The sequence below is a fragment of the Capra hircus genome, chromosome 15 (genome assembly GCF_001704415.2).
Source record: "Capra hircus breed San Clemente chromosome 15, ASM170441v1, whole genome shotgun sequence".
Lineage (NCBI taxonomy): Eukaryota > Metazoa > Chordata > Mammalia > Artiodactyla > Bovidae > Capra > Capra hircus.
In genome coordinates, this window is record NC_030822.1 from 26,672,021 (window position 1) to 26,698,556 (window position 26,536).

At 42.4% G+C, this 26,536-nt stretch overlaps 1 protein-coding gene across 1 annotated transcript in view; it reads right to left on the bottom strand.

Moving 5' to 3' along the window:
• ACER3 (alkaline ceramidase 3) overlaps positions 1-9,729 on the bottom strand; it is a 145,788-nt gene extending 136,059 nt beyond the window's left edge. The window contains exon 1 of the mRNA XM_018059312.1: positions 9,524-9,729. Coding sequence (XP_017914801.1) covers positions 9,524-9,626 — 103 coding nt within the window. The 5' untranslated portion in view covers positions 9,627-9,729. The remainder of the gene's footprint in view (positions 1-9,523) is intronic.

Sequence of the window (26,536 nt, forward strand, 5' to 3'; positions counted from 1 at the left end):
GGCGTGCTGCAATTCATGGGGTCGCAAAGAGTTGGACACGACTGAGTGACTGAACTGAACTGAACTGTACAATAAGATATTCTGAGAGACCACAGTCACATAACTTTTATTACAGTATATTGTCATAAGTGTTCTATTATTAGCTGTTATTCATCTCTTATTGAGCTTAATTTATAAATTAGATTTTATCTTAAGTGTGTATAAGAAAAAACAGTACATACGTTGACCCTTGAACAAAAACAGGCTAGAATGGTGCAAATCCACTATATGTGGATTTTTTTCAATAAATACATACTACAATACTACACAGTTCACAGTTGGCTGAAACCACAGATGCAGAACCAGGGATATAGAGGGCTAACTGTAAATCAGTATGTGGATTTTCAACTATATAGAGGATTGCGGTTGTTCAAGGGTCTACCATATACGGCTGTTTTAGGCATCCCTTAAAGGTCTTGGAACATAAGGAAGGACTACTATATTACAACTAATTACTAAATATAGTTGTCGTCCAGTGCCTAAGTTGTATCCAACTTTTTGAGACCCCGTGGACTGCAGCACACCAGGTTCTTCTGTCCTCCACTACTGCCCAGAGTTTGCTCAAATTCATGTTCACTGAGTTGGTGATGCTATCTATCTATCTCATCCTCTGCCATCCCCTTCTGCTTTTGCCTTCAATCTTTCCCAACATTAGAATCTTTCCCAATAAGTTGGCTCTTTGCATCACACAGCCACCATATTGGAGCTTCAGCTTCAGCAACAATCCTTCCAATGAATATACCGGTTGATTTCCTTTAGGAATGACTGGTTTGATCTCCTTGCTGTCCAAGGGACTCAAAAGTCTTCTCCAGCACCGCACTTCGAAAGTATTAATTCTTTGGCATTCAGCCTTCTTTATGGTCCAATTTTCACATCCATACAAGACTACTAGAAATACCTTAGCTTTGACTATACAGACCTGTGTCGGCAAAGTGATATTTTTGCTTTTTAATACTTTGTCTAGGTTTGTCATAGCTTTCCTTCCAAGGAGCAAGCATCTTTTAATTTCATGGCTGCAGTCACTGTCCACAGTGATTTTAGAGCCCAAGAAAATAAATTCTGTCACTGTTTCCACTTTCTCCCCTTCTATTTTGCCATGAAGTGATAGAACCAGATGCCATGATTTCAGTTTTTTGAATGTTGAGTTTCAAGCCAGCTTTTTCACTCTCCTCTTTCACTCTCATCAAGAGGATCTCTAGTTCCTCTTCACTTTCTGCCATTAAAGTGGTATCATCTGTGTATCTGAGGTTGTTGCCATTCTTCAGCAGTCTTGATTCCAGCTTGTGATTCATCCAACGTGACATTTCACATGACATGCTCCACATATGAGCTTCCTTTGTAGCTCAGTTGGTAAAAATCTGCCTGCAATGCAGGAGACCTGGGTTCGATCCCTGGGTTGGGAAGATCCCCTGAAGAAGGAAATGGCAACCCACTCCAGTATTCTTACGTAGAGAATCCCATAGACAGAGGAGCCTGGCAGGCTATAGTCAACAGGGTCGCAGCAGTCAGACATGACTTAGCGACTAAACCACCACCACTCCACATATAAGTTAAATAAGCAGGGTGACAATATACAGCCTTGTCATACTCCTTTCCCAATTTGGAACAGTCAGTTGTTCCATGAGTGGTTCTAACTGCTGCTTTTTGACCTGCATATAGGTTTCTCAAGAGTCAAGTAAGGTGGTCTGGTACTTTCACCTCTTAAGAATTTTCCACAGTTTGTTGTGATCCACACAGTCAAAGGTTTTCGCCTGGTCAATGAAGTGGAAGTAGATGTTTTTCTAGAATTCCCTTGCTTTCTCCATGATACAACAAATGTTGGCAATTTGATCTCTGGTACCTCTGCCTCTTCAAAACCGAGCTTGTACTGGGAATTTTTTGGAATTTCTCTGGAATTTCTTGGGTCACCTAACTGCTGAAGCCTAGCTTGAAGGATTTTGAGCATAACCTTAATAGTTTGTGAAATGAGAATAACTGTATGGTAGTTTGAACATTCTTTGGCATCATCTTTCTTTGGAATTGGAATGAAAACTGACCTTTCCAAGTCCAGTGGCCACTGTTGAGTTTTCCAACTTGCTGGCATATTGAGTGCAGCACTTTAATAGCATCATCTTTTAGGATTTGAAATAGCTCAGTTGGAATTCCATCACCTCCACTAGCTTTGTTCGTAGTAATGGTTCCTAAGGCCCACTTGACTTCACACTCCAGGATGCTTGTCTCTAGGTGAGTGACCACATCATCATGGTTATCTGGGTCATTAAGACTTTTTTGTATTGTTCTTCTGTGTATTCTTGCCACCTCGTCTTAATCTCTACTGTTTCTGTTAGGTCCTTACCATTTATTTCTGTCTTTATTGTGCCCATCCTTGCATGAAGCATTTCCTCGGTATCTTCAATTTTCTTGAAGAGATTTCTAGTCTTTCTCATTCTGTTGTCTTCCTCTATTTCTTTGCATTGTTCATTTAAGAAGGCTTTCTAAATATAGACCAAAGTCTAAAAGATAGTTTGGCTTGAGCTTGGCTTAGGTATCAGAAACAAATGAAAATTGTTTCCAAAATGAAAATGTAATATGTTCAATTTTAAATTCAATTTGGCTCATGACCCAGGACAATCATTTTCAAACTTTTCTTCACATGCAGTGTTTTTGGCCTGTTACTCCTTGGGGCAGGGTTGCGGAAGAGGGTGGTAAGCAATACCTAACTTGATTTTCAAGTTAGAATCCTAGATTCCAGTACCACCCCTATGATCCTGAACAAGTCATTTGTCCTTTGGAACTTGATTTCTTACCTACAAACAGGGATAACACTTACATCCCATAGGAAAAAAAAAAATTAATAGTGCTTTGTGAACTATAAAGTCTTGCTTCTCCAAGTATAATCTCCAGACTTGATAGCTTATAAGAGATGCAGAATCTAAGGCTACATTCCAGACTTACTGCACTGGAATATGCATTTTAACAAGACCTTTAGGTAATTCACACACACATGAAAATCTGAGCAGCACTACTGTAAAGCACTCTATAGTTGTTAGGTATTTTCACCACAAAAAAATAGTTCATTAGGCATGCTTTTTGTTCTGAGGAAGTCCTATGACCTGGTAACTCATTAACAATATGACATCAACAAGATATGACATCATCCTCCTCAGCTCTACCATTTCCCATGCTGAGAAACAACTGAATGTGGATTCTGGTCTAGGTTTCATAACTAATTTGCAATATAATCTTGGGCAAATCATGTTAACTCTCAAGGTTCTTCTCTTTATATGTAAAATGAGGTTAGACCACTAGTTACGAACCTGAGGTCCCTGGACTCACTGGAGTCTGAAAAAGTAGTAGTGGAAGGAGGCAAGATAGTATGAATTAAGAGGATAGCTTTAGAATTAGATGGCCCTCGGGTCACTTAAGCTCTGCCACTTAATAGTCTGTGACCTAGGGCAAGTTACTTAACCTTCCTAAACTTTAAAAGAGTTATAAGGATTATAATAATCATTCTTATAAGATAATATACACACAGAGTTTTGCACATTAAGTGTCCTACAATGTTCAGTTCAGTTCAGTTCAGTTCAGTCGCTCAGTCGTGTCCGACTCTTTGCAACCCCATGAATTGCAGCACGCCAGGCCTCCCTGTCCATCACCAACTCCCGGAGTTCACTCAGACTCGTGTCCATCGAGTCAGTGATGCCATCCAGCCATCTCATCCTCGGTCGTCCCCTTCTCCTCCTGCCCCCAACCCCTCCCAGCATCAAAGTCTTTTCCAATGAGTCAACTCTTCGCATGAGGTGGCCAAAGTACTGGAGTTTCAGCTTTAGCATCATTCCTGTTAGCTTTTATTATTTCTATTGGCTATTTTTCAATATCTCAAAAGTCAAATTTATCTGAAATAATGCTGCAAAGAAAATATTATGCTGCTTTTCTTTGGACTAGAATTATATCAATACATTAAGATAATATATTATCTTACATATCTCATATGAATCAATACAGTGTAGTAACATATCAACAGTCACATGTGCTTTTGATTATTTTAAATAGGGATAAAGTATATTAATATTATAATTTATGTAGAATATTAAATTATAATTTATATAAGAAAAATAATAAATTGCCCCATAAAGAAAATAATAAAATATAAAATGCTTTTTTTCTAATGAAAAGGTTAAAATAGCTGCAATATCACCATATGAACCAGAAATTCCACTTTTGAGTCAAAGAGATATTTGTACACCCATGTCACAGCTTCACTATTCGCTAGAGCCAAGAGGTGGAAGTAACCCATGTGTCCATCAGTAGATGAATGGATAAGCAAAATGCAGTGTACACATATAATGAAATACTATTCAGCCTTTGGAAAGAAGGAAATTCTAATACATGGTACAAAATGCTACATAAGGGCATTATGCTAAATGAAATAAGCCAGTAGCAAAAAAAACAAAACAAAACAAAACAAAAAACCCACTGCTGATCCCACTTATATAAATTCATAAAGACAGAAAGCAGTAGACTGGTTGCCAGGGTCTAGGGGTAGGGAGGAAGGAGAGAAATGGAGTTGTTAAATGGATTTGGAGTTTCAGTTCTGCAAGATGAAAAGAGTTACAGAGATTGGTTGTGCAATGATGTCAATGTACTTAACATTACAGAACTATACAGTGAAAAATGGTTACAATGGTAAATTTTATGTTATGTGTGTTTTTCCACAATGATTAATAAATAAGTATACAAATAGCTAGCTGTTCTTCCAGCACTAACACTGTAAAGCCCTTATGCATTAAGTTTTTAATAAGTACCCCCCTTCCTTGTATTCCAATGTATGCATATACTCATCACAGCAACTGAAACAATTTACTGGCCATCTCTGACTTGTATACATTAAATCCAAACCCTCTGGTACCACGAATTTGGCCTTTCATTTGGCCTTCATTCTTCAGTGGTATTTCTGAGCCATGAGTCAGAGACAATGCTGTTTGTGTGTCAGTAACTCTCAGAAAAAAGATTGTCTTCCTTAAGGTGACAGGGATACCGCCTCCACCAAGCCCATAGAACCCCAGGGCCAAAAGAAGCCTGAAGTATGCTCAATTCCTAGAGGCCACTATTCAGAGAAGACAGTAGGAAAGGGCCTGGAAAAAGGAAGGAAAAGTGTGCAATAAGACACAAGTAGCACATGTGTATGGCAGAGGTAGCTGGTTAAAGCCTCTCTAGTCTCCTGCTGCACTGGCAACAAAGGATAGTTTATCCCTTTATCCGATCTAAGAGAATCCCATCATAACAGTGAAAGACTTGAGGATTGCCCTGCTTCCCTTCTGCCCAACTCCTGCAAACAGGATGGGGAGAGGGGAGCAAATCTGTAAGAAGAGCCAACACCTATCTAGCTTGAATAATCCTAGCCCAAGGCAAAGTCTGTTGGTGTTTAGTCACTGCACATCTGCAAAGAGTCAGACACGACTGAGCGACTGAACTGAACTGAAACAGGATGAGATGGTTGGATGGCATCAATAACTTAATAGACATGAGTTTGAGCAAACTCTGGGAGCTAGTAAAGGACAGGGAAGCCTTGTGTGCTGCAGTCCATGAGGCCATGGGATTGCAAACAGTTGGACACAATTTAGTGACTGAAAAAAAAGCATGTTTTAACATTTTTTAATTTTTTCATATATTTATGACTAACAATGAGGATTTACAATGTTTGACAAAAACATGTAAAACTCACAGAACACTCATAACTTTTCTCATTGAGTATTAAGACTGATTAGCTAGGTTTTAACTTGCATAGTCATTTGTATTGTCCCACCCTACTAAGCAAAGTGAGGACTGTCTGTACTTGTACGTTCCAACACATCAAGGTATTTAGTATTTCACAACTAAAGAGAAACCATCAAAGGGAGTTCCTTAGTGGTCCAGTGGCTAAGATTCTGCACTCCCAATGTGGGGGGCCTGGGTCTGCTCCCAGGTCAGGGAACGAGATCCCACATGCTTCAACTAAGAGTTCACATACAGCAACTAAGACCCAGCCCTGCCGAATTAATCCACTTAAAAAAAAAACTATTAAAAAAAAAAAGAGAAAGAAACTACCTTTTCCTTTGTTTGTTAAAATCCGCTTAAACAAAAAAGGAATATGAACTCAAACTGGATGATGTTAAGAAGATTGTGTTTAAGGTTTATAGTGACTGAGAACTGCTGCCATCTTTACATGCAATTCCCCAAATGTGTTTTTAAATTACCCAAAATACACACACCCAATGCTGAGAGACAGGCTTCCTGAAGAGTTATTTAATTTGTCATCTGTGATAGTATACTACTTCATGCTTGTCCTCATCCCTTGCACGCTGGGCAAAACAATGAATATGTGATAGAAATAATATGGTATAGTAACTTTAGAGTCAGACCTCAACTTGAATATTATCTTTACCCGACTCTTCTGCAACCTTAAATTACTTATTAGGGTTTCAATTTCTTAATCTGTGAAATAAGGATAATAATGCCTTCTTTTTGGAATTACAGTAAATGTCAAAAAAGATAAGATATGAAGTGCTTAGCAAACTGTGATACATAGTAAGCACTTACATATAGCTATTATCACCATTATCATTATCCTTAATATTTCTATCATTATTGTAAATCTTTTAATCATGATAAAGTTGCTTTGCTTTAAGCACATTATTGTGCATGCATGCTAGTTGCTTCAGTCATGTCCACCTCTTTCCTAACCCATGGACTGTAGCCCACCAGGCTCCTCTGTCCATGGGATTCTCAGGGCAAGAATACTGAAATGGGTTGCTATTTCCTACTCCATGGGATCTTCCTAATCCCAGGGATCAAAACTCATGTCTCCTGCATTGGCACGCAGATTCTTTACCACTGCACCACCTGGGGAGCCCAAACACATTATTAATTTGCCTATTTTTCAAAGATAAAGTTTCATATTCAGATATGAATAGACACACACTACTTACTGGGTAAGAAGGCTGCCCTTAAATTCTTTTTCTACCATGGAAGATCATTTTCTTCCACGGTACATGTGCAAAGGGCAGCCAACACTCACTCATCCTCTTCTTGCACTCCCTGATACCTAGTCTGCTCAGAGTTTCCTCTTCTGAGGACATTAAGAACCAAAGCCAAAAAAAAATAAAAATTAAAATTAAAAAATAATTTAAAAAATTTAAAAAGCCAAAAAAAAAAAAAGAACCAAAGCCATTTCCCATTTCTCAGAGCTATCTGTCAGAACAATAGTATCTTGCTCTCTCATATCTCACATGACTTAACTGTCAGTTTTCTCTTTTGATTCTAATCCTTGACTAAACTAACAGTCATTATTACCTATATTGACCCATAAAGCTGCAAAGGACCTAAAGCCCAACTGAAGCCATCCCTTTTCTTGATCAAACAATCGTTTAGTTACTAAGTCATGTCTGACTCTTCTGTGGCCCCATGGACTGTAGCCCACCAGGCTCCTCTGTCCATGGAATTTTCCAGGCAAGAATAGTGGAGTGTGCTGCCAGTTTGTCCTCCCTAGATCTTCCTGACCCAGAGACCAAACCCAAGTCTCCTGCACTGGCAGGGAAATTCTTTACCACTGAGCCACCAGCGAAGCCCACCAAACAATTAATTCCCTCTAAACTATTCTGTGTGAGTTAGCCTAGCAAGGTCTGCTTAAACACTTTTAGTGACAGAAAGCCCTCTACCTCTCGAATCAATCCATTCAATGATTATAACTTTTTAATTTTCCTTATGTTGAACCAAAATCTCTCCCCTTACAAGTAGTTTCCACCCATAGGCTCTAATTTCGCATTCTAGAAAAATACAGTTTATCTATTCTATACTACAGCCCAATCAACATTTGAAGATTCCTGAGTTTCACTTTTCCACATTACACATTTCTAGTTCAGAAAGCACAATTTTAAGCCCCTTCTCTCATGGACCTCCTCTGGACCTTTGTATGGGCTTGTCAAAGTGATCTAACAACAAACATGTAAAGCACTTCCTTTTCCAACATTTGAGCTGCCAAATAATTACACTACAAATGATCCCTTTGTCCATATCCATCCATTACTATGTAAAAATTATTTATTTAACTAGTTGTTCAGGAAAAGTAACTCTCAGCCTAAATCACAGTTTAAAGAAAATGGTACTAAGTAATTAATCTCTAACTAAAATAATTTATATTTTAAAAAATTTAAAAAATGGTACTAAAAGTCTTGAAAACAACCAGTTTTTGTTGGTTTTTTTTTTTTTTATCCTAGTCAATTACCGGGGAACACAATAAAGGAGGATCAGCAGGCATGAAAGTCTTGTCTCTTTCCCACAAAACCAAACACATGTCTGAGGGAAAAAGACCCAACAATGGGAAGGTTAGCTAAAAAAGGGTTTTGCTTCCTGTCCTGAGAAAGTTGAGCCAATTAAAAGAAGGCAGTAATAGTGAGCCAAAAAATATTCTCTGTATCTTGCCAGAAGCAGGTACCTGAAGGATCAAATATTGTGCTCTTAAAACTTGACCAAAGTAAACTACAAAAAAGAAGTGGCAGATTTTTCCTGAGCTCTCCTCGCCTGGCAAGAACGTCCATCTGGGGAAATACACACGCAGAGCCCCAAGGGACCAGTCAGGGGCAGCAACTGGAAGAGGATTCTTCCCCAAGCCCTCACTAGGTGCAGTCAGTGCAAGTACTGTCTGAAGAAGAACCTCTACCTTTGTCAGGTAGTCGGAGAGGAGGCAGGGTGGAGTAGGGACTGGAACCCTTGTGCCCTGAGGCCTGGCATGAGCCGGAAGGTACTGACTAGATGCTGCCGTCTACCTTCGGACGCAAAGACATAGCCGAACGATCGTACTCCGAGAGAAGGTGATCTCTGGTACCCGAAGATATCCCGGGTGGGAGGGGGCTGGGGGTACGGACAGGGGTCGGGATCTGACACTGGGAAAACCGTTCCCTGTAAAGTGACCGAAGAGGTCTCACAGGAACAGAGAAAGAGGAAGGGAAAGACCGTATTTTCACGTATTTGGGGGAAGACTGAGCCAGGACCTGTTCCCTTCTCCTGCGCCCTTATGACGAAGGTGGTGACAGCAACAGTGGGAGCAGGTGTCCCGGGCCCTCATTCAAACGAGCAGAGTCCCCCACTGTCCCGAGCTCTTCTCAGGCTGCCCCCACTCGCCCCTCAGGCAGCGGAATCCCATTCCCAACCCTGCCCCTCGGGCTTTCCCCTTGGGTCCAGCAGGGGCTCTCCACTTCTCTTCCGCCCCTCAATCTAAAGGCCCCCCTCAACGCGTCCAGACTGGCCCTCCTCACTCGCCACCTTGGATCGCTCTAGCTGCTGCCTTCCTCCGCAACATTCCCATTCTAGTCCCCTGGCCCGGGCTCCCCTACGCCACCTCCCCCGGCCAGGCCCGGTGCCTCCCCCGGCGGCCAGGTCCGCCCTCTGCCTTCCTCACGCGGCGTCTCGCCCTCAGACCGGCGCCCTCCCTCCCTCGCTCCCGCCTCAGGCCGGCAGCCGCACTCACAGAACTCTGCGATGTACCAGGTCACCGCGTAGTTCTCCTCGCACCAGTCCAGCGTGGAGGTCGTTGGACCCCAGTAGCCCTCGCGGTCCCCGGCGGGAGCCATCGCGCGCGCCGCCGCCGCCCAAGCGCTCCACTGGCTGCGATCGGCTCAGCGGGCTCCCAGGCCGGCTCTGGCCCTGCTGGCGCGCTAGTCTAGCGTCCCGCCCGCCCTCCGTCCCCGAGGGGCGGGGCCCGGCGCCGTCAGCGACCCGCCGGGCCAGAGACCCCGCCCACCGCGGCCGGCGCAGAGCCCAGGCCGAGGGCCGGGGACCGCCCTGCCCCCTCCTTCCTCGGGAAGGGGTGTGACCTGGGCCGCCGGCCCCGCCTAGACACGCCCTTGGCTGTGGGTTAGACTTTCCTGACATCCCCGAGGCAGTTTTCTATCTGAACCTCTGAATTTCTGTAGGAGGGGCGGTTAATTTTATTGAGGCGGGGGTGGGATGAAGGCTGCAATCAAGCCCTGGCTTGATAAAACCTGTGCACAGATGCGCCTCAGTTTTTACTTGGTCACAGGCCTCCAGAGAAGCCCAGAAACCGACTACTCCAGCCCCGCCGGGGACTCCTGGGAAACAAACAATAATTTTCTGATAAAAGTATAAGTGTCAGTTCAGTCGCTCAGTTGTGTCCGACTCTTTGCGACCCCCATGGACTGTCGCCCGCCAGATTCCTCTGCCCATGGGATTTCCCAGGCAAGAATACTGGAGTGGGTTTCCATTTCCTCCTCCAGGGTATCTTCCCCACCCAGGAATCGAACCCAGGTCTCTTGCATCTCAGGCAGATTCTTTACCATTTGAGCCACTGCGGAACAACAAATCCTGGTCCCAGAAAAAAGAAGGGGGAGAGGGCATTTTGAGAGCCTAAAACAACAATGCAGTCAGAACGCTAAAGCCTGCTTCCCTTTGGGTTTCCAAGCCGAGAAGTTTCCACCGTCTCAGTTCAGTTCAGTTGCTCAGTCGTGTCCGACTCTTTGCGACACCATGAATCGCTGCACGCCAGGCCTCCCTGTCCACCACCGACTCCCGGAGTTCACTCAGACTCACGTCCATCAAGTCAGTGATGCCGTCCAGCCATCTCATCCTCTGTCGTCCCTTTCTTCTCCTGCCCCCAATCCCTTCCAGCATCAGAGTCTTTTCCAATGAGTCAACTCTTCGCATGAGGTGGCCAAAGTACTGGAGTTTCAGCTTTAGCATCATTCCTTCCAAAGAAATCCCAGGGCTGATCTCCTTCAGAATGGACTGGTTGGATCTCCTTGCAGTCCAAGGGACTCTCAAGAGTCTTCTCCAACACCACAGGTCAAAAGCATCAGTTCTTCGGCGCTCAGCCTTCTTTACAGTCCAACTCTCACATCCATACATGACTACTGGAAAAACCATAGCCTTGACTAGACCGACCTTAGTCAGCAAAGTAATGTCTCTGCTCTTGAATATGCTGTCTAGGTTGGTCATAACTTTTCTTCCAAGGAGTAAGCTAATTTCATGGCTGCAGTCACCATCTGCAGTGATTTTGGAGCCCAAAAAGATAAAGTCTGACCCTGTTTCCACTGTTTCCCCATCTGTTTCCCATGAAGTGATGGGACCAGATGCCATAATCTTCGTTTTCTGAATGTTGAGCTTTACCCCAACTTTTTCACTCTCCACTTTCACTTTCATCAAGAGGCTTTTTAGTTCCTCTTCACTTTCTGCCATAAGAGTGGTGTCATCTGCATATCTGAGGTTATTGATATTTCTCCCAGCAATCTTGATGCCAGCTTGTGTTTCTTCCAGTCCAGCGTTTCTCATGATGTACTCTGCATATAAGTTAAATAAGCAGGGTGACAGTATACAGCCTTGATGTACTCCTTTTCCTATTTGGAACCAGTCTGTTGTTCCATGTCCAATTCTAACTGTTGCTTCCTGATCTGCATACAGATTTCTCAGGAGGCAGGTCAGGTGGTCTGGTGTTCCCATCTCTTTCAGAATTTTCCACAGTTTATTGTGATGCACACAGTCAAAGGCTTTGGCATAGTCAATAAAGCGGAAATCAGTGTTTTTCTGGAACTCTTGCTTTTTCCATGATCCAGCAGATGTTGGCAATTTGATCTCTGGTTCCTCTGCCTTTTCTAAAACCGTCTAGCAATCTATAATTGTGCCCTGTTCTTCAGGCAACCCACAGCCTCCCCTACTACCAGCTTCAAGACCTTAATACTTCACAGAGCTGTTGGAGGGATCTTTTAAAAACACAGATGCATGCCCCCTGCCCCTAGAGTTCAGCTACATCAAACTCTTCCCTAGCTCAGAATGTACAGGGTCCATTCCCATCTTCCTGCCTTTGCACCTGCCTTTCAGCTGGGACTGCTGGCCTTCCTCTCTTCTCCATTAACTAATTTCCACTGGTCCTTTAAAATCTGGCTTCCTGAAACCCTCCTGACTCTTACCCCGAGTAGCTCCTTTGACCTTTGTTCATATCCTCCAGTGAAAGATACATCCTGATCTGAAAGTCTCATTTCCATCTTTATCTCCTAACATCCAGGATTCTGCCTGACCATGCACTTTGCAACACAGAGTATAGTTAAGGATGACACAACTGCAATTTAATATTTTCTAAAGAAATAAGTCAGGTAAGATGTAATAAAAGGTAAAAGAGAAAACAAGGAGAGATGAGGCAACCCACAGCCTCTCTACAAAATATCTATAGCAGATAGTAGATGCAGAACCTTTATTGGCAATGTACAAACCTAGGAATAGAGGCTGAGCGTTTACTAGAAATAGTAGGATATCAAAAGTTTTCTTTTGAACAGCAGACATTGAGCTGCTATGTACTCAACCTTTGGCTGAATGCTAGGAACACATGGGAACTTCCCTCCTGGCTCAGTGTTAAAGAATCCGCCTGCCAATGCAGGAGTCGCAGGTTTGATCCCTGGGTCAGGAAGATTTTCCCCGAGGAGGAAATGGCAACTCACTCCAGTATTCTTGCCTGGGAAATACCACGGATAGAGGAGCCACATAGACTACAGTCCATGGAGTTGTAAAGAGTCGGACAGGACTTAACAACAGCAGGAACACATGGAGATAAATAGAAGACATCCAAGATGGCGGTCTCTAAAGAGAGAAATAATACTGAGGAGTGGGAAAACTTTTATTTCTAGTCATGTTTTATCTTGTCCTTTAAAATTTCTGTCTCAGGTATGTTCTTAATATATATAATAATCATAAGTATATATAATTTATAAATGAATATATATTTGTATATTCAAAATGAATATGCAGAAATACATACTACAAGTGATTTGTTGATGAGATTTCAATAAAAACTGTAGAGACCACAACTGTAGACTGTGATAATACTTGTTGCTAGAAGTAAGGTGAAAATTAGGGTGTTACGGGAGCCGTTAAGTGGAAAGAATCTCTAACTCAGCCAAGTGACCCAAAGCAGAAGATGAGGGCTTGACTACATCAATACCTAGCACATTAACAGTTGCGGGCAGAAGGGACCTACAATGATCAGGATAAAACTTAGGAGAGAAAAATCAATTAAGAGAATTATTTGTTGTTGTTGCTATTTAGTCAATAAATCCTGTTCAACTCTTTTGCACCCCAATGGACTGTAGCCCACCAGGCTCCTCTGTCCATGGAATTTCCCAGGCAAGAATACTAGTTTGCCATTTCCTTCTCCAGGGGATCTTCTAGACCCAGGGATTGAACCCATGTTTCCTGCATTGCAGAATTCTTTACCGCTGAGCCACCAGGGAACCCCAAAAGAAATATTAACTAATCAGTAAAGAGAAAAGGTAAACTACAGTAGTATCACTGAGAAAACACAAAGTGGATTTCATAGGTCCTTCAGCAATATCTGTCTTCCTTTCTCTCTTTTCTAAAAAACTTTACCCCCAACCCAGTATTAATGCAATGCATGAAAATATAAGGAAGCAGAGCAACCAAAAAGATCTCGAAAAAGAAGAAGGAGGATTTACACTTCCCGATTTCAACACTTACTACAAACCTACACCAATCAAAACAGTGTAGTACTGTCATATGGATAAACCTGTAGATCAGTGGAACAGAATTGAGACTCCAGAAATAAACTATAAATTTATGGTCAGTTGATTTTCACAAGGATGCTAAGGGAAGGAATAGTCTTTTCAACTGATGTTGTAACAACTGGATGTTGTTGCTTGGTCCTAAGTTGTGTCCAACTTTTTTGTGACCCCATGGACTGTAGCCCACCAAGCTGCTCTGTCCATGGGATTTCCTAGGCAAGAATACTGGAGTAGGTTACCTTTTCCTCCACCCGAGAATTGAATCCATGTCTCCTGCATTGGCAGGCGGACTCTTTACCCCTGAGCCACCAGAGAAGCCCAGCAACTGGATATCCATATGCAAAAGAATGAAATGAGATTCCTTCTAATTCCTTCTAAATGAAATGAGGTTCCTTCTTAAAAATCCTTTTTTATAGATGCCCTTAAAAAATTAATTTAAATGGATCACAGACTTTCATGTAAGAGCTAAAACTATAAATGGATTATCAATTCTCCAGGCCAGAATACTGGAGTGGGTAGCCATTCCCTTCTCCAAGGGATCTTCCCAACCCAGGGATCGAACTGAGGTCTGCGGATTCTTTACCAGCTGAGCCACAAGAGAAAGGTCCATCTGGTCAAAGCTGTAGTTTTTCCAGTAGTCATGTATGAATGTGAGAGCTGGACTATAAAAAAAGCTGAGCACCAAAGAACTGATGCTTTTAAACTGTGGTGTTGAAGAAGACTCTTGAGGGTCCCTTGGACTGCAAGGAGATCCAACCAGTCCATTCTAAAGGAAATCAGTCCTGAATATTCATTGGAAGGACTGATGCTGAAGCTGAAACTGCAATAGTTTGGGCACATGATGTGAAAAACTGACTCATTGGAAAAGACTCTGATACTGAGAAAGATTAAAGGCAGGAGAAAAGGACAACAGAGGATGAGATGGCTGGATGGCATGACCGACTCTGTGGACATGAGTTTGAGCAAGCTCCAGGAGTTGGTGATAGAAAAGAAGCCTGGCACGCTGCAGACCATGGGGTCGCAAAGAGTCAGGCATGACTGAACGACTGAACTGAACTGAAAATGATAAACTCTTAGGAATATACATAAAAGTAAATCTTTGTTGTGACTTACCTGGTGGCCCAATGGTTTAGAATCCCCGTGCCAATGCAGGGGATGCAGATTTGATCCCTGGTCCAGGAAGATCCCACATGCTACAGAGCAACCATGTCTGTGCACTGAAAGTACAAGTAGCCAATAATCACATGTATAGATGTTCATGTTTGCCATACTAGAAATGCAAATAAAAAACCACAATCAGATACTACTTTACACACACTAAGAAAACCAATATTAAAGAAAGATGTAGAGAAACTGGAACCGTCATGCATTGCTACTATGTAAAATAATGCAGCCACTTTGAAAAACAGTTCCTTAAAATGCTAAGCAGAGTTACCATATGAACCTAACAATTCTACTTCTAGGTATATACCAAGAGAATTGAAAACACATGTCCAAAAAATGTACAAAGATGTTCATAGCAGCATTATTCACAATAACCAAAAAGTAGGAACAAAGTTCCATTAACTGATGAATAAAATAATAAAGTGTTGACTACCCATATGTGTGTCAGTCTCTCAGTCGTGTCCAACTCTGCGATCCTATGGACCGTAGCCCACCAGGCTCCTCTGTCCATGAGATTCTCCAAGCAAAAATATTGGAGTGGGTTGCCATTTCCTCCTCCAATGTCAGCCAACTTAGTATAGTCTAAAGTCTTAGCATGCGCTCGCTTGAGTCCTTCAAAAATACATCTGGCAAAATGTCTCTGTTGTGGGAACTGTTTGGCTCTCAGTAGGGAGGAGGGCTATTTCGTGTTCCCTCTTTCCCCTTGTCTCACGTTCAAGCCATTCATCTCCAAAGAGTTTTCGAGTCAGGAGTCAGCGTCTGTCCAAAGACGTACATTACATCTCTCCAAGTAAGGTCATAAAGGAAAGTTAGTCCCTTAAAGGCTTCATGTACTTTTTGGATCCTCTAAATAGTCTCAACTGCAATCAGTACTGTTTGAATTTCTACCAAGACTGAGGCAACCCCTCCTGGAAGGGTGCTCTGACTCAGCCTATTCAGTTGGGAGCCCCGGATACAGGAGCAAAGTAAGAGGACAGGAGGGAACTGAAGGTTTCACACCCAGATCTGCACCCTTAGGACACAAGTCTTGCCTGTCTCACATAGAGACAACAAGCAACATATATGGCACATCTACCCATTTCTCTTGTTTTCTACAGATTGAACTTAAAGGGATGGTTCTTGGAACTGCTAGCTATTCCTATGGGTATAGAATACCCATATAATGGAATATTTTTCCATATAGTGGAATATTATTTGTCAATGAAAAGAAATGAAACACTAATACGTGATACAATGTGGATGAGCCTTGAAAACATACTGCACCAAAGAAGTCAAACACTAAAGGGTCCATATTGTATGATTCTGTTCATACAAAACATCCAGGGTAAGCAAATCTATTAGTGATAGAAAATAAATTAGTTGTTGGCAGAGAGTGGGTTGGAATGCAGAGTAACTGCTAGCGGTACACATTGGTTTTCTTTGGGGATGATGAAAGTGTTCTAAAATTAGTTTGTGGTAATGGTTGCACGACTCAGTAAATATGCAAAAAAAAAAAAACAGCATTGAGTTGTATATTTTAAATTGCACACTAAATTTTCTAAGTAGCTGAACTGTGTGATATGTGAGTTATATGTTAATACACCTTTCTGTAAAATACATTCTAATGTTGAAAAATTTAGAAACTATACAAAAAAGTGTTAAAAAAAAAGGAAATCATTATAATCTCACAAACTAGCAATAACCATTGTCAACATTGAAGTATATTTTCTTTAAGCATTTTATGTATGGATTTTTTTCACTTGGTGCTAACAATGACTTTATACATCATATTTTTTTCAAAAGCATTTCTCATGCCACTAAAACCCTTGTAAATGTTATGATCATTCAGTCGCTAAATCCTGTGTGTCTCTTTTGAGACCCCATGGACTCTAGCCTGCCAAGCTCTTCTGTCCATGGGATTTGCCAGGCAAGAATAATGGAGTGGATTGCCATTTCCTTCATCAAATATAAAAGTTATATTCAATTTCATTGATATACCACAATTTACTTAATTATTAAATACCCATGTTACTAGTCCCTTACTACTGGGTATTTAGGTTATTTCCAATGCCTATATTTACTTTTCAACTAGTAAATGAGAATCCTAGTTTTGAAAGCTTTAACCAGATTCCTACTAGAAACCTTTATACTAGCTCCTAAGACAAAGAAATCTCAACTGTAATCCATTTTTTCCACATGAGATACAACTTGTGCCATAACTTCATAACTGCAAAGGAAAATTTGAATCTACAAAGACCGAGTGTATAGGCTCACCAGATTAAGTGATCTTATGACCTACAAGTTACCCCTTAGCCTCTCTTGCAGTGAGGTGCAGGCATGGCTGTCTACCAACACTTCCTAGCCCCCATCTGTAGGGGATATTAGAGCATTGCCCAGGTGCAACAAACCACAACCTGGGGACACAGCCCTAGGCTTCCCTGGGAAGAGTCCCCAGACACCCAGCCTGGGTTGGGTCCTCTATATTCCTGCAGCCCCTGGGTGTCCTTTCACCATAGCTCTTCTCACACTTCACGGTAGTCTGCTTAGGAGTTGATCTTCCAGACAGAACCTGTCTCATTCTATTTCTGTGTCTCCAATTTCTCACTTGGGCCTGACACAAAATTGATGTTCAGGGAATATTTATAGTAATATCATAACAATAAGAAAGCATAAGAACTATAATAATAAGGTAACATTTATTAAACATTTACATGGGCCAGGTTCTGTTGAGTCCTTATATATATTAACTTAGTTAAAGACTGAGCTGAACTGAAACCTTACAACAACCCTATGATGCTATGATACAACTCTAGATACTATTCTCTCCCTCATTTCTTAGGGAAATTGAAGTATAAGAAAGTTGAATTACTTGCCTGAATATACATAACTAGTGGGTAGCAGAAATAAAATTTAAAAAAAATTTTAAAGTCTTCTCTTATATGACAGTAACACAGTGAATTTATCCATTTTCCTGAGATGAATATAAGTTGTTTCCTATTTTGGCTATTATAACCAATTCTACCCTGAACATTCATTTTTCTAAATCTGACACGTGTGCAAAAATTTCTTTAATATATCACCTATGAATGGAAGTGTCTTTGCATCTTCAAATTTCTCAGATAACACCAAATAGTTTACCAAAGTGGTTGTACCAATGTACATTTCTACAATAAAATTATGTTTAATAATATAAAATGTTGTTATACAAATACAAATAAAACCCACAATAAAAATGGATAAATAATAAAAAATATAAAGAATCATTTGAAATTTCATCACTTAGTAGCAACCACTAATACTATTTTAGTATATAAATGACCAAACATTTTCCTCTGTGTGGCCATGTGTGTATACGTTTTATTACACCACAGACATGTATATATTTTGTCAAAATAGAATTTAAAAATGCAGATCACCTTGGAGCTTCCTGTTGTCAGTTACGATACATGATAAGAGTTAAAGAATAAATGCTTTATGTACATGCTGATGCTTATGCTTCCAGGAGCACCATTACTGTAATCAGCACACCCAATCCTAGACACTGAGACTTAACTGACACTTTTGTGGGAACCCCAGGCCCCGCTCTTCAGGCAAAGTTAGTGCTTCCCTTGCTTTCTGCCTTCTGGTGCATTTCCCACACTTGATCTCTTTGCCTATTGATTAGTCAGTACCCACAAGGCAGTTATGAGCTCCCTGGGCTTCCCAGGTGGCTCAGTGGGAAAGAATCCACCTGCAATGCAGGAGACATGGGTCCAGTCTCTGGGTTGGGATGATACCCTGGAAGAGGAAATGGCAACCCACTCCAGTATTCTTGCCTGGGAAGTCCCATGGACAGAGGAGCCTGGCAGGCTACAGTCCATGGGGTTGCAAAAGAGTCAGACATGATTTAGCGACTAAACAAAGGAAAGAAAGGATCATTTATATTCAGCTTAGGTTCCCAGTGCCCATTACTGGGCCTTCAGTTCAGTTCAGTCACTCAGTCATGTCAGCTCTTTGTGACCCCAGGACTGCAGCACACCAGGCTTTCCTGTCTATCACTAACTCCTGGAGCTTGCTCAAACTCATGTCCATTGAGTCGGTGATGCCATCCAATCATCTCATCCTCTGTCATCCCCTTCTCCTCCAGCCTCAATCTTTCTCAGCATCAGGGTCTTTTCAAATGAGTCAGTTCTTCTCATCAGGTGCCCAAAGTATTGCTGTTTCAGCTTCAGCGTCAGTTCTTCCAATTAATATTCAGGACTGATTTCCTTTAGGATCGACAGGTTGGATCTCCTTGCAGTCCAAGGGATTCTCAATTACTGGCCTAGCATGTGAGCAAATTTGTAGATGTGTCTCAGATTAAGTAAAAAATCCACTTTTATGAAGCAATCTGGCATAGCTGTCAAGGGTATTGGTTCTGCAACGTGGCAAACATGATTTTGTATCTTAAACTCATCTCTTAAAAAGCTGTGATTTTGGTCCTATTAACCCTCTAAGCCTCAGTTTCCTCATCTATCAAATGGAGAGGCAATAGTACCCACTTCACATTTAGATTAAATTCAAAAAATAGTTGTTAAATACAGTATCCGGAAATGGAATGAGATCAATACATCTCAGCGTATTACTCTGAAGGGTGGGAGACGCCTCCTTGGTGAAGCACAGTATAGTGCCCACCATGCACAGGGGAGATGGGAACATTTGGGCTCAATTTCCCCATAACACTAAAACAAAACTTGGATTACAGTGGACAAAAAGTCAGTTTCATACTCCTTGAGTAGCTAAACTTCCTTGGCCCCTAATCTCCCAGTATTTCCTCTCACAGTCTGTCGCCTGCTCCCATACCCTAGCCACAGCCATCTGCTGCCCTATCTCCTGCACTATTCTAGACAACAGAAAAGGACAAAACAGACACATTTAAAGCATCAAAATGAAGTGTAACAGTTATAATAGTTAACACATATAAGGTTTATTCTCTCCCTGACACTGTTCTGAGTACTTTTCAGTATTACCTTCTAAAATCCAACAACCCCATGAATGAAAACTTTTAGTTCTCATTCACCAGTAATGAAATGGACACTGTCTTCAAATCCTACTGATTCTATCCCCTAAACATCTGTGACTTCTATCCCCTAAACATCTGAAAATTTTGTTTCACCCAAGGGCACCCAGCTATATCAACTGAGGAGAGGCTGGGATCTAGACACTCTGGTGCCAGAGGCCATGTTCTTAAATATCATGCCAGGCTGGTCCTGCAGGTGCTCAGCAGAGAGGGGTATGGGCCAACACTGGATTTGAATTCTCTCTGCTCCTGGAATGTAGAAAATGAGGATTGAGAGTTCTCTAGGGATGATTTCCTTAGTGACCAGGAAGGTTTTAAGGAAGACATCAACATGAGTAAATGTGCAAAGGGGAGGATGGATTGATTGACTTGGGAAAGACTGAAGACATGGAGGCTCCTAAGAGATTTACAGTGATTTGGTTAGTAGCAGGAGTGATAGAGAAAAGAGGACAAATTTACAGATGTTTAGGGGATAGAATCAATAGGATTTGAAGAGCAGCTGGGGATGGGGAGGAGGCATAGAGGGAGAAGTAGGAAGTAGCCTGCTCCTGGGTTTCCAGCCATTTGTGGCTGCTGAAAGACCAGCAAATTATTCTGGTTACAGTGAGTATGTGTGGGAGATGGAGTGCAGGAGATGGAGAAAGCATTATTGGGCAAGAAAATAGCTGCCAAGGCTTGAAAGGGCAGGAGGAATGTGGGCAGAATTTGACATTCATGGTGGCTGCCCATGTGTGCAGAGATGGAGGAACGGTGGAAGCAATTATCAGGGATTGAGGAAGGAGAGATTGGAGTTTACTACGAGGCTGCAGTCCATGGGGTCGCAAAGAGTCAGACACAACTGAGTGACTTCACTTTCACTTTTCACTTTCATGCATTGGAGAAGGAAATGGCAACCCACTCCAGTGTTCTTGCCTGGAGAATCCCAGGGATGGGGGAGCCTGGTGGGCTGCCGTCTATGGGGTCGCACAGAGCCGGACACGACTGAAGTGACTTAGCAGCAGCAGCAGCAGCAGCAGCAGCAGCAGCAGCAGCATGCTGTGATAAGACATTCAGGCTTTATTCTAGAGACCATAAAAGTATTCAAGAGAGAGAATAACATGTTTGCATGTATTAGGGAGAATAGATTTTTGGTTTGGAGATTTTGCTGTTGCTGTTTGGGACAGGGTGGGGAGAAGAGATAAATCAGGAAATTAACCTGTTTGGCCTCAAAATCAATTAGGAGGCTGTGGAAAATAATCTTGACCAAAGATAGGACAATCCAGTTAAATTGCAACATAGCCCCTGGGCCAGACATCCTCGTTCCAACCTTCCCAGAAGGAATTCCAGGGGGACTTGCTCCAGGGAAAACAGGACAATGGAGGTTTCTTGTATCTACCCAAGTCCATTCCTGAGCCCCAAACATGCCACTCCCAGGGAAGGAAGTCACCACACTTATGACCAGCATCATCAGCCTTTGCTTAAGTACCTTGAAAGTTGTTACAGAATAGAATTTCTTAATACTATTATTGAGTGAGTGAGTGAAGTGAGGGAAGTCGCTCAGTCGTGTCCGACTCTTTGCGACCCCATGGACTAGTAGCCTACCAGGCTCCTCCCTCCATGGGATTCTCCAGGCGAGAGTACTAGAGTGGGTTGCCATTTCCTTCTCCAGGGGATCTTCCTGACCCAGGGATCAAACCCGGGTCTCCCGCATTCCAGGCAGACACTTTAACCTCTGAGCCATCAGGAAGTATTAATAATACTTAGGTGGATTGAGAAGAATTGAGTAGCCCTAAATTGATTGTTTTGTTTTGAATGAGGCTATGAACTGTGAACAGGAATGCCTCCTTTCAACATTGCCCACAAACTGAGCTCTCTCAGTCCTTTAACTCATAAGAATCTCTTTTACATTTGTGCCTACCTGGGTGCCTAATTTTCTTGTATCTACCCAAATACTGTCAGTTACCATCCAGATGCTGACCCAGATCTATCTCCAGAGCCTTAGTCCTTGAATCATATTAAGATCCATGTTTTGCTGCAGGTGACAGAAAACCAATCCTGGGGGCTTAACTAAGTTAGGGTTTATTTTTCTCAGATGGTATACTGCCCAGGGCCATACAATAGCTCTACAAAGTCCAAATCCTCCTGTCTTTCTCCTCTGTCTCCCTTAGCGCAGAGCCTTCATCACCGTGGTCACAAAGTGGTTGTATCTTGTCCAAGCATCACAGTCGGTTTAGGCAGGGAGAAGGAAGGACAAGGGTGAAAGGCAAATATCAGCTTGGCCCATACACTGTTATCAAGAAAACAATAGTTTTTCCAGAACCTTCACTCAACAATGTTCACTTAGAGCTTTTTGGTCAAACCTGAATCACATGACCAACCATAAAGAGTCTAGGAAGACTAGCAAGAGTCTAGGAGGGTGGATGTTTTAACTGGGCACTTCACTGTCCCAAACAAAGCTGGCTTTTGTTAGGAGAGAAGAAGGAGAAGAGGATATTGAGTGAGTAACTAGCAGGATTTTCACCTATTTTCTGGACGGCTCTACTTGGGTATTTCATAAGGATCTCAAAATCGTTATGTGCTGAAGCCATCTTGTCATTTTCCCTCCACACTGGTTTTCTTTTTCTTTGGTGAAATTCACAATCATTGACCCAGTTTGCTAAAGAAAGTCTTAACTCTTTCTTAACCCTTAGTGAAAGTGAAAGAAAGTGAAGTCGCTCAGTCGTGTCCGACTCTTTGCAACCCCGTGGACTGCAGCCCACCAGGCTCCTCCATCCATGGGATCCTCCAGGCAAGAATACCGGAGTGGGTTGCCATTTCCTTCTCCAGGGGATCTTCCTGACCCAGGGATCGAACCCAGGTCTCCCACATTGTAGGAAGACGCTTTAACCTCTGAGCCACAAGGGAAGCCCTTCCTAACCCTTAACTCCTTCTTAACCCCATCCAGACATATCAAATCTTGTTTTGATGGATTGGCAGAAGAATATGGATTCTTCTGTCTGTCCACTTCCCACCTTCTCTCCCTGCCATTATTTCAGTCCTAGTTATTACTGCCTGTGCCTTTCCTGATTGCCCTGAGCAAAGTCTTGCTCTGTTCCAGTCCCACAGCCTATTCTTTACACGGTGTCTGCCATAAGGTTCTTTCTTAAATTCAAAACTATGGATGCCCTCTCCTTAAAAAATAAATTTCCCATTACCTGTAGGGCAATATCTAAACTCCCTGATGTGACCAACAAGGTTTTTTGTGACCTTTGGGGCTGTTCTACCCATTTCTGCAGCCTCATTGCTTCATTATGAACTCCACTCACACTAAAATACTTTAAATGAGCTGGTAAAGAATCTGCCTGTAATGCAGCAGACACTGGTTTGTTCCTGGGTCGGGAATATCCCTTGGAGAAGGGATAGACTACCCACTCCAGTATTCCTGAGCTTGCCTGGTGGCTCAGAGGTAAAGAATGCACCTGCAATGTGGGAGACCTGGGTTCAGTCCCTGGGTTGGGAAGATCCCCTGGAGGGGGGCATAGCAACCCAATCCAGTATTCTTGCCTGAAGAATCCCCATGGACAGAGAAGCCTGGCGGGCTATAGTCCATGGGGTGGCAAAGAGTAGGACATGACAAAGCACAGCATACAGCACTCTTTAAGAGAGCCACTTCTCCCATTTTCCTTTCAGCTTGACGCTCCCCTTTCGTTTCTGCCCATGACTAAATTTTTCTTATCTAACAGATCTCAGCTTAGATCAAACTTCCTCCAGAAAATCTTGCAGGATCTCCCTTTTTAACTATTATTTTTCTATATTGTAGCCATCTACTACTTGTCTTTCTCACTAGCAAGATCAGTGGCTCTCAAACTCACAAGAAAGTCAGAATTCTCTGCTCATAATGCTCTTCCAGAAACTTGGAGAATCAAAATCTCTGAGGAGGAGAGAGCTGGGAATCTGCATGTTGAAGAAGCAGCAAGCATTATTGTTAGACAAATGGTCCAGAAACTAAATCTTAAGAAACACTGAACCACACTCCAGGCAACCTCAAGTAAAGTGCATCCCTAGTGCCGAGCATGGGGCCAGGAACAAAGCAGGTCACCTCACTCCAACCTTTTCTCCTTTGTCTCCCCTACATTGACTTACGGATATAATGTACGCATGTGTTAGTCATGTTGCTCAGTCTTATCTGACTCTTTGCAACCCCCTGGACTACAGCCCACCAGGTCCCTCTGTCCATGGAATTCTCTAGGCAAGGATACTGGAGTGGGTAGCCATGCCCTCCTCCAGGGGATCTTCCCTACCCAGGGATTGAACCCAGGTCTCTTGTATTGCAGGCAGATTCTTTATCATCTGAATGACCAGGGAAGCCATAATAATAATAATAGCAATTACTATTTACAGGGTAGCACAAGCTGCTGTCAGGCAAATGAATGAATGATTCCCTTTCAGTGATTCTCATCAATGCCTCTTACTATCTCTGTGATTTTGAGATATTTGCTTAAACTATATACGCTTTGGCTCCCTCACTTGAAAAACTATGCTAGTACTTATACCAACCTCATATGGTTGCTATTATAAGTAACTGAGATAATGAACTTCAAGCACTTAGGACAATGCCTGATTCATAGCAAGAACTCAATACAAATTTACCACTTATTATTATTACTACTACTATTCTTAGCAGAGTACCTATCAAATTTTAGCCAGGCATTTGAGTATGCATTTTTTAATTCAGTCCTCCTACTCATTATATGAGTACCATTATCCTCATTTTACAGAAAAGAAAATCCAGGCTTAGAGAGGCAAAATAATTCATACTAGTTGTATTGAGAGAAAATGGAATAGATGAAATTTGAACCTGGTTAAAAAAAAGAAACTTTTTAAGACTTTATTAAAATAAATCAAGTTTGGCAACCACATAGAACCATATGAACTTTGCATTGCTAGTTCAGTTCAGTTCATTTCAGTTCAGTTGCTAGTAAGAATGTAAAATGATTTATTACCACTTTGGAGAGTATGGTAGAGCAAAAGTGAAGCTGTGCACACACCATGATTCAGCAAATGCACTGCTAGGACTATATCCTAAAAAATTAGCACACCTGGGTATTAGGAGGCATATTCAAGAATGTTCATTGTGTGATTGTTTATTGAACAGAAGGATATTTAAATGAATTGGAATATTATCACAAAATGAAATATTATACATGAGTCCTACTGAATGAATCCCAAAGCATAAAATTGAAGGGGGAAAATCGGAAATTCAGGAATAGTTACAGGAAAATACCATTTAAATAAAGCTTAAAACATGCAAAACAAGCCATCTGTTTTTGTGGATAAATACATATGTACTAGAAGTGTAAAAACACACATTGAGCTGATAAATTGGTGAGTCTCAAATTCAAGATGGCAGTGACCTGTTGGGAGAGAAGAGAATGGAATCAGGCAGGATTGAACAGAGACATTTAGCTATATATATTATTGCTTCATTGCCTAAAGAACAAGACAGCTGAAACAAATGCAGGAAAGTTCTAAGCTGTGACTGATACTTGGTTATATGATTCTGTTTTTGTGAGTGCCTTGTTTTACAATATTTTTTAAAGGTTTCATCAAGAACACAGAGAATAGAGACCGTGGGGTCCAAAACACCCTAACTGTCCCCTTGGATTAATCCACCACCTTCACTGACGAGGGCCGCCTCCCCAGGCCTCTTGGTAAGCCTCGGGGACTCAGCGTCAAAGCGACTAACCTACGCCACAGGCGCCTGACGTCTGAAGTCTAGCAAGCTCTGGTCACTCTTGGGAGAGTCTTGCAACTCTCCCAAGCGGGGACACCTTCCTGCTGGTGCCACGGAGTTTAGAGCCAGAGGAGAACCAAAATTCCCCACCAGGAACCCGTCCAAGCCACGAACCACCGAAGCTCTAGTGTGCCAGACTGCTGGTGGTAGGGAGACCAGAGGACACCAACCCCTCCCCGGCCCAGGCCCAGCCTCGGGCCCGCCTCCGGCATAGGGCTCTCCCCTGGCCTCTAGGTTCCCAGCGCCCGCAGCCCAGGGCCCAGCATGTGCTGCAGTGAGCCCTTCGCTGTCGCTGCCTCCCGCTGCGACAGGATGCTGCAGATCCTAGTTCAGGAAAGTTCATCTCAGCAGTCTCCAAATATAAAGGGCTTGGAAACCATCTGAGCTTCAAACAGTATTATCAGAGCTATATTCATAGACATGAAAAGTAAAGTGTCATAAGATTGTAATATGAGAAAAAGAGCACGTTACAAAAACGGTCTGTGTAAATAAAAGCCCATTCTTAGAGTGTGGGTCGGGGGGGGGGGGTGGTGCGGAGAAGGCAGATACAAGTATCTGTGTAAAGTGGGATTAGAAATGATTTTTATGACTGGCTGTATTTTCTAAATGTTCCACTATGTTCTCTGGTGGCTCGATGGCAAAGAATCTGCCTGCAATCCGGGAGACCTGGGTTCAATCCCTGGGTCAGGAAGATTCCCTGGAGAAAGAAGGAAATGGCAACCCACTCCAGTATTCTGGCCTGGAGAATTCTGTGGACAGAGGAGCCTGGAGGGCTACACCCCATGGATGTAGCAAAGAGTTGGACACGACTGAACAATTAACACCCGTTTTGATTGGTTTAAAAAACTGGTGTAGGGGAGGAAAAATAAATTTCCTTCTATCCTTCTAGGTTCTTGGCTGAGAACCCCACAATAAAAAGGCAGATTAATGGAATAAAAACAAATGTTTGCAAATATATGGGACTCAAAGGCAGTTAGGCAATTGAGGTTTATCTACCATCCTGAGCTAAGGAAAGGGACAGGAATC